This window comes from Staurois parvus, unplaced genomic scaffold (genome assembly GCF_062004578.1).
Source record: "Staurois parvus isolate SC_StPar_1 unplaced genomic scaffold, SC_StPar_1.0 ptg000437l, whole genome shotgun sequence".
In the NCBI taxonomy this organism is placed as follows: Eukaryota; Metazoa; Chordata; class Amphibia; order Anura; family Ranidae; genus Staurois; species Staurois parvus.
Window position 1 is genome coordinate 28,665 of NW_028318233.1, and position 9,553 is coordinate 38,217.

General features: G+C 43.5%; 1 protein-coding gene across 1 annotated transcript in view; it reads right to left on the minus strand.

The window, feature by feature from the left end:
- LOC149454127 (lymphoid-specific helicase-like) overlaps positions 1-9,253 on the minus strand; it is a 32,720-nt gene extending 23,467 nt beyond the window's left edge. Inside the window, exons 1-2 of the mRNA XM_089687731.1 lie at positions 9,130-9,253; positions 2,720-2,838 (exon numbers count right to left, since the gene is read on the minus strand). Of these exons, the coding sequence (XP_089543857.1) occupies positions 2,720-2,838; positions 9,130-9,163 (153 nt within the window). The 5' untranslated portion in view covers positions 9,164-9,253. The remainder of the gene's footprint in view (positions 1-2,719; positions 2,839-9,129) is intronic.
- Positions 9,254-9,553: the final 300 nt, after the last annotated feature.

Below are 9,553 nucleotides of genomic sequence, written 5' to 3' on the forward strand. Positions count from 1 at the left end.
TTTAATACAGAGGAACACTGTACCAATTTGAATATTGTTCGGTTATCTTGAGAGAGAGAGAGAAAAAAAAAAAAAAATTGTGCTTCTCCCTTCAAATAATTTTGAACTGTTGTAATCGGCTCTTGAAAGCTGTGTACCAACAACCAGATTATCGCTTCGAAAATGCATTTGTCAGATTTTCTCTGTGTGTACTAGGCTTAACTAAAGAACTACATAAAGGAATCAGGACTAAAGGAATCTTCTATTGGTGACCCTTCTAATGACTCAAAAATCTATGCACATCTCCCACTGCCTGGCTACACTGTTTGTTCACGATCCAAGATGAGTACTCCCAAATCTTTTTCCTCTGTAGTGCTTGTCAAGATTGTTCCGCCCAATATTGTACTGTCAGGGATCCCCCCCCCCCATGCATTACAGGACACAGGGTGTCTTCTTCATGATTTTGGTTATACTGCAACCTTCAGAACAGGAAAAACCCCATTGGTAAGATGCCTACACGACCGGTCTCCAGGAGGCATCTGCAAGGGCAAAACCATCCACCTGGTAAAACAGCCCATAATGCTAATGGACTTCGATACATAATCGCATATCATTGACCTCAATGCAAAAACACACCTATTTAAGTTTTTTTAAATTTTAGATACATTTAATTTTCTGTCCAAATTTTGTGTTGCCTTCAAGTGATTGAGTTACTAAATTGTATTTTAAAATTCATATTCATTTAACTTTGTGATATTAAAAAGCCGAATGCAATGGTGTATATATTAAAAAAACAAAAAAAACAAACAAAAACAAAAACACAAAACAAAACACAAGCACCTGTCCATTTCAGTTCTTGGCCAAGTGCATCCTGAATTTTTGGTACAGAATTTTAATTTCAACACTAAAGGTGGCAGCATAACTCAAGTAGTTGATCAGACATCACAGAGCACAGTTTCTTCATGTTCTTAAGTCTTGGCCCTAGTTTCCCTCATCTGTCTGCATAACTTTCATGCTACTGCATGTAGATTGAAGACAATTGAGCCACCAAGGATTGATGACAAAAGACCCAAGACAAACCTACAGACCCAGAGGGGAACATCTCGACAAGCCTTTACAAGGAGCTGTATAAATCAAGCTTGCAGCAATTTAGGAATCCACCATGCCCTTGCAAGGACTGTCTGGCATCACAGAGAGTCTTAATCTGAAAAGTCATGAACTTTGTAGCAGCAGTGCTTTTAAAATTTCCTTTTTTAACTAAACATCAAAAGACATAAGGGGGCACCAGGAATGTGTGCTCAGCACTACCTATATTTCAGCCATTTGCACACAAACAAAAAACGTTGAAACACATATTTGATCGCTCAGTGGCTGGATCTTGCAAGTTCCAGCAGTCCGATGAAGACTACATGCAGCTTGCACCAGTGCCTCGACTATGAACATTAAAATAGTTTACTAAGGGATATGTGGAATACTTCAAACAAGCCCTCGCACACCCCTATCTGCTAGTAAGCTGAAGCAGAATATTCTCAGAAATCAAAAACTCTAAAGTTAGGTTACAGCTGGTTTTCTAGAAAAAAAAGTAACATTTTGATATTTTTGGTCTTTTATGGCACAAAAAAAAAAAAAATGGCCTGGTCTTCCAGAGGGCCAGTGGTTAAGCAGCATTCATTGAGCCTCAAAACCCCCCCAAATGCCTGCCATGAATATTACAACTGGCATCACACAGAAGTGGTAATTTTGAAGTCAAGTGGTTCTAAACATAATTTTTTTTTTTTTTTTTAACCTTTTTAAAAAAAACAAACAAACAAAAGAAAAAAAAAAAAAAAAAAAACACAACCACACCAGCCCCCCCCCCCCCCCCACTTGGCTCCTGCTTGCTGTTAATGTGTCAGAATATTTCAGCTACTACATTTTTTTATTTAAGAAGCCATCAGCATTGGCAGCAATGTTTTTATAGCATGTTTTCTTCAAGCTAGTTTGCAAAGACTCAACAACCTGGGTGAATTGGGAGAAAAATGTTGCAGGTAGTATAAAAGAAAAAAAAAAAAAAAAAAAACACCAAAAAAAACTCAAAAATAGGCTTTGTTGTAGTGTTTTGAACACACCTGAACTCTACTTAATTTGTTACAGGTTTCAGTTCATCATCTTGTTTGAGCACAAATATGCAAGGAAAGTCTATATTGCTTTGGTTAGCCCACTTTAGCACCAGGGGTGTGGAAAAAAAAAAAAAAACACCACACAATTTTAACCAAAACCGTATCTGAGGTGCTGTTAGGAATGTCTGGGGCTTTTAAATCAAAAAGGGATTCTATGGCAACTTAAAATGTTTATTTTTATTTTTTTTTTTTTAACATTGCGCTGTTTATCTCCTCCTCCCCTCCATGCCCATCTCCAGCACCGCACCCAGGGACTAGCAGGGAGGAGAGAGACCTTACAGTGTAATGAGCACCGACTGGGTGCTTGTCAGAAAAGGGGAGTGTCAGGCTTAGCCTTTATCCTTTTTGATGCCAAAGCCATTTTTGCACTCGGTGTAAAAAAAACAAAAAACAAAAAAAAAAAACCCACACTACGTCCCAGGAATGAGGCGATACAAATTCAACATCCCTGAGCACATAAATACCTGACATTTTACACATGGTATGATACATGGTCATTCATTCAAGGTATTTTACTTTCTAAGCATACAAAAAAAAAATTAAAAAAAAACAAAAACAAACAAACAGAAAATTATTTCCACCTTTTCCATAATTTTTCGCTCCTCAACTTGAGCTGCTTTCTCAAGTTTTTCCTCTTCCTTTAACATTGCTGGAGTTATTAATCCATCCATTAATTGATCCATTTCAGACGCCGGTGAAGCTGCAAAGACAGCAACATTTGTTTTACAAAATGGTAGTCACATTTAGCTGTGAGGTTTAGATATGAAACATACAGGATTTATATAGCGGCAACAGTTTGCTCAGCACTTTACAATATAACGGGAGACAATACAGTTCAATACAAGAGGGAAAGGAGGGCCCTGCTCCTTGGAGCTTACAATCTAGGAGGGAACATAAAAGTCCCATTCCATTCATGTTCCATCAATGGAACTCAGTGTTTCAAACTTTCTTGGTCACATATTTGGTGGAAATCCTTTAGGGCTATACAATGGTGGTATTCTAAAACAAAGCTGCCAGTTATTGAACACAGAAGCTCATTGTATGTTATGTAGTTCTCTCCATAAGGTCTAATTTTCAAGGTTAGTAATGGTATAAAGCAGGGGTCAGTAACCAGTACATCGTGATCTGACAGTAGATCTTGGCCAGGTGACTGGTAGATCGTGGTCTGGGCTTGCTGACCCGCCATCCCAGAGCAACAGAGTGCAATGCAGAGGGACTAAAGTTGGATCTGTAGTGGGGAGCAGGAACTGCACAAGTTGATGTCTCCTATGCCCTGTCATGGTTGGTAGGTGTAGCACCAGCCAAGCATGACCTATTAAATGAATGAGGCTGCTCTGCAGTTGCCCTGTAACCTTGTACAGTACAGCAAACAAGGGGTTAAACAGGCAGCATTGCATTGCTTTCTCGCCACCTGCTGTAAGCCCTTTGACCCTGCAGAAGCATGCAGTTGCAGGACACTTTCAGAGTGGCCCATTTACTTGAATGGGTCTTGGTTGACAGGCAGTAGCACCTACCAAAAGTAACAGGGGGTGCAATTCCTGCTGCAGCATTTGTACACTTAGCAGCTGCCTCAGAAGCTAAAGGTAGGGATTAGAGGGCAGTAAAACCATGATTCAACCGTAGGGTTTTACCACCCACCAACTTTACATGTGAACAAGCTCTTAGGGTGTCAATGCCAATTACAACTAAGAGCTAATTCACAGGTGCAGTGCTTCTCCTCTGCAAAGTGATCCCAGTGCGTTTGACAAGTGGTGAGAAGGCAATATGGTGCCTCCTCACCGCCGGATGTAAACCCATGATTGCCATGCTATGCATGCGATTGTGACAAGGTAGTATGGCAATTAGAGGTTTAAATCAGGTGTGAGGAGGTGACACCGTTCCAGGTGATCTTTGACTTCTCCCATGTTGTTCAAGTACATCTCCACCTCTACAGTTGCCTACCCCTGGTTTAAAGAATTCTGCTATTACATGAGGCAAACATACATTGTCCTTGTTGCTACATCTCATATGCTAAAGAGTTTGCAGTTCTCAATGAGAACTAATATCTGTCTGGTTCTGTAAATACACTCCACTACAAACAAAATGATAATCGCACTGTGTGCACTACAACCTTTGAGAACCCAGTTATTAATCAAGTGTAGCAGTGATCTCATCAGCTGCAGCCATGATCCTTGTAGAACCGCTTGCTGTCCAGGACATACAGTATACACATGCACACACTGGACAGCAAATGGTTAAAGTACAGCAAAAACGAAAACCCCAAATTGTTTTGTCCCAGAAAAAGAGGGAAACCTTCCAATGGAACACTAGGTTCTGGTGAGCTTTGGACAACTAGGGATTCTGTTGTACTCAAACAAAAGTGGCAACACCGCAAACCCTCCATCAGCATTTATACACATTTATTGAAAATAAAAACATAGCACGCTTACATTAAAACACAGGTGTCCAGCACAGGAGGAGCACAGAGACATCAGCAGATGGAGCAAAGCTGCAAACAAAGTTCTTCTCATGCCAGGAGAGAGGAGGTGTTTGATCTGACAGCTGTCAAGGACCGGCCGGAGCACTGGGTCCTGGAACACTGTAATCAGCCTTGTGGTGATCCCCATGTGTGCCTGGGAGAGGTGGGTGGTGTAGGGTGCAGTAACACATGTCAAAGGGAAAACCTCCTTTGTCATAACCTGCCCCAGTGTATGGAAATTGGGTTTAACCACTTGCCTACCGGCACTTATACCCCCTTTACCAGGCCAATTTTCAGCTTTCAGCGCTGTCGCACTTTGAAAATTGCGCGGTCATGCAAGATTGTACCCATATGAAATTTTTATCATTTTTTTCTCACAAATAGATCTTTTTTGTGTTATTTAATCGCCGCTGGGCGCTTTACTTTTTGCGCTATAAAGAAATTGCAAAAATTTAAATAAAAAAAAAAAGTTTTTGTTTCTATTATAAAATTTTTCAAACAGGTAATTTTTCTCCTTCACTGATGTGCGATGAGGCAGCACTGATAGGTGGCACTGCTGGGCAATGACTTGCGCAACCTCTAGGCACCGATCATCAGGGCACTGATCATCAGTGCTGATCCCTGCTCTGACAACTGCTGGTTCTCGGCAGTACTTTCCTCGTGCTCTGACAGCGTGAGGAAAGTGCAGCCGAGAACCGGCAATTGCATTTCCCGGTGATCAGCGTGTCATTGGACACGGCTGATTACGTGGTAAAAGGCCGCTGTGATTGGCCTTTTACCACATCACGTGATGAGCTGTGTCCATAGGACACAGCAATCACGGAGATCGCAGGGTGCGCAGGAGAGCGCGTTCTGGGAGGACGTCATATGACGCCCTCCAAGAGCTGGCCGGCCACAGTGTAGCCGTCATTCGGCTATCTGCTGTTGGCAAGTAGTTAAATAGCAATCAAATATCAGAAAGTGATTGACACTGGGGAACCAGATACTCAAGTAATGTATTGCTATGGTTGCTGTACCAGAAACAATCCTGTCACAAGCTTTATTCAGAAAACAAAGTTGCAATTATTATACACACATTATACTGTGCTGGGGAAGGATTATAAATCAAAATAAGTGGCTATATTAACCCTTAACTCCTTGCCCTCTAGAGCAGGGGTTCTCAACCTGTGGGTCGCGACCCCTTTGGGGGTCGAACGACCCTTTCACAGGGGTCCCCTAAGACCATCAGAAAACACATATTTCCGATGTGTAAAGAGCAGCTACTGTGTTGAAAGCAGCTACTGTGTTGAAAGCAGCTACTGTGTTGAAAGCAGCTACTGTGTTGAAAGCAGCTACTGTGTTGAAAGCAGCAGTATTGGAGGTAAAACGACACTCATGAATTATAATTACTGGGTAAATAATTTTATGGTTGGGGGTCACCACAACAAGAGGAACTGTATTAAAGGGTCACGGCATTAGGAAGGTTGAGAACCACTGCTCTAGAGTATTTACTCCCCTTGCTGACCAGGCCATTTTTTGCGTTACGGCGCTGCGATACATCAACAATTGCGCAGTCATGCAACGCTGCACCCAAATGAAATTTACGTTTTTTTCCCCCACCATGAATTGAGCTTTATTGCGGTGGTATTTGATCGCCTGTGCTATAAAAAATAAGAAAAAAAAATTGAGAAAAAAATATTTTTGACTTTTTGCTATTAAACATGTCAAGAAAAAAAAAATTTAGTCAAATTTAGGCCAAAATGTATTCTGCTGTCTTTGCTAAAGAAAATAAAATCCCAATACATGTTAATTAATTGGTTTACGTGAAAGTCATAGTGTTTACAAATGGCGGTATATGTGCTGGGATTTTTAAAGTTTATTTTTACTAGTAATGACGGTGATCAGCGAATTATAGTGGGACTGTGGTGGGCATCTGACTTGGCGACATTGACATCCCCAGTGACACCAATACAGTGATCAGTGCTATATAAAAAAAAAGACAGGGGTGTTAAGGACCAAAAGGGATTTTCCTTTAATTCTACTTTAACACGTTAGACCGCCTAAGTAAATCAAAGGCTGTATGGGAATGAGCTGAAGGCAAGGCTAGTGGGGCAGTTTGTCAGCAATCGCTTTCCAGTACCTCAGCATCAACCCATGCATTGGTCACAGATGCACGCTCATGACTTTTAGGGGCACTGTATAAAGCTGCAGTGTGGGCTTGCAGCAGTCATGCTACGGCTTCTCCAATCGAACAACACCCTCTGCAACTTTATACACCCCTCTGCTTCACATAGCCTGTATTTGATGAATGGTAAGAAATGAGATGTAGCAGCCAGAAGACAGCAATATCTATACCAGCAATGGGCAAACTACGGCCCGGCGGACCTTTTAATCCGGCCCGTGGAGCGTGATACTGTCAGGATGGCTGTCAGGATGTGTGTAGGCGGGGCAGCGTGATGAACGTGAGGGGAGCTAGGCTCCTCTCACAGTCCGCCCTGAAGACCGGAACGGCGCGGGAACACGGCGAGAGGAACGCGCGGAGCAAAGGTAAGTGAATGAATTACTATATGGGGGATGAATTACTATATGGGGGATGAATTACTATGCTTACTATGGGGGAATATTACTATACTTACTATGGATGACACATACACATCATTCATCTACTCTTGGTCCGGCCCCCGGGTCCAATATATGAACCCATTGCGGCCCTCAAGTCAAAAAGTTTGCCCACCCCTGATCTATACCCTGCTCTAAGTAGGTTCTTTGTGCTGATGGGGCGATGACCTTGGAACAAACTACAGAATCTTTGTGTGAAAATATTGTATGGTGTGGTGTGAGCGATCTTCTGCAGATTAGAACATACTGCTAGAGGAGGTGCGCGGAATCCACTGAAGTCTGAAAACAGTGGGAGGGGCTTCAATGTAAGAAATATTCTGTTAATGGTTGACAGCAAAACAGCGCTCCTGTCTTGCAGCACTGGAACTCCGGTTCAAATTCCTTTTGGATTATCAGCATGGAGATTTCATTTTCTCCCTCCTTCTTGTACTCCAGTAACCATCATGGTAGTCTAGAAAGGCTAGGTTCACATATGCATGTTTGCACTCGCACGGTGCAGGTACAATACAGGGAAAGAAGTCCCTGATCCTTTCAAAAAACATACTGCACAGAAAACACATAGCCCTGCAGTCTTGAGCACACAAAAATGCACTTAGGCGTGTCTGCTAAAGAGCAGCGCATTTCTGTGCTGGTCAAGAACATATGCTATGTGACCCACACATACATGAACCATGGGCTCATATGGGCATTGACACAGACCAATCCCCCGTTTTCTCAGTCTGCAAGTGATTTCAAACCTATACCAGTGGATGCACACAACTGCATGTAAAAACATGGCATGTGCAGCGAGAGCACGGATGCAAACGTTTGTAGTCAGATCCATGGACCGGTTTCTACAGGCATGTAGAATTGTGTCCATGCAGCCATATCCACTTGTATTGGCAGTCTGTGTGCAGCAACAAGGCAAGATAGGTGACTACAGTTGGCACCAAGCGACACTATGCATGGAGACTGCATTCCCTCTGCATGACATAAGTGTTCAGTATTACATGTCATAGGGAAACATACAGCTGGTTAATGGCAGAATATGACTGTAGACGTGAACAGATGAAAATCTGCCCGTGTGTGTCTATACTGCTGACACCCTCATGTATCTTAGATTGTAAGCTCCAAAGATCAGGCCCTCCTAGCCCTCTTGTATTGAACTGTATTGTCTCCCATTACATTGTACACCAATATTTCCTGCACAATCACACAGCACTGACATGACAGTCTGGTAGAGGACTCTGTCTAGGTTCACACATGGGGGTCCAGGACTGCCTTTCTACAAAAACCCTGCACCTCTGCCAAAACTGCAGCGATGTGAATGGGCCCCATAGGAAGCCATGTTAAACTGATGGTTCTGCATTCTTGCAAACCCCAAAAGGCTCCTCTTGTCAATGTCTTTGCCGTGTCGCGAGGTACAGTATTAAAGGTTATGACGGCATATACAGATCCTAGGAAAACGCCATTGGGTACGCAGAAATGCGGTTGTCACGGTCACATGACCAAGAGAGAAAAAGGACATTGTGCAGGATTGTGACCGGAATAAGAAAACTACTGCTGCTAAAGTGACTGCAGAGCTCAGTCTCTTAGCTAGGTGTCTCATCACACAGCGGAAGTAAAAGAATATTCTATCACTTCCACAAAACATCTTCTCACTCTCACACCTGCAATCATGTGGGGTTCCCATGTGTTGTCCATCCCCTGTACATGACCCCGCCACATGAGGGACCGGAGCCCCCGTACGTGATCCTGCCACATGAGGGACTACAACAACAGACAGGCAGGCAGGCAACTAGAATGTCCAGAAGTATGACCATGTCAGCCAATACATCCCCTCCCCCTACAATCTTTATACCCAGCACTCTGAGGATATAAGAGCCCTAAGGCGGCCACGTGCTGTGTGATCCCCGAGGGGCCCGGTGACAGCCCCCAGACTACACAGGACATTACCGGGGTCGGAGAGCGGCACTTCAACAGCTGGCATGGTGCGGTCCTGGTACACACAGCTCACACTCACTTCCACCACAGACAACTCGCGCCAAATCCTTCCACAGATCTCGCGCCCCCAATCAAAACTCCGCCAGACCCCGCCCCATTCCCCTTGAAGTTTTCCCGCACCCCGCCCATCTCTCTGATGGAAACATCGCGAGAGCGGGCTCATGTGTGTGGAAACGGCGCGAGTTTTTTGTCGTGTTCTCTCCTCGGCGGAGTCATGTGACCTCTTATTTGGGGTCAGAAATGGGGTATCCCCGAGTATGAAGGGGAGAGGCAGGACGGGGGTTCTAGTTTCTCAGGTGCTCATTGACTTGTATGAGGGACTTCTCCAGATACGTGTGTTATCAGAGGTCTGTCAGGTCGTGCTGGGATTTGTTGT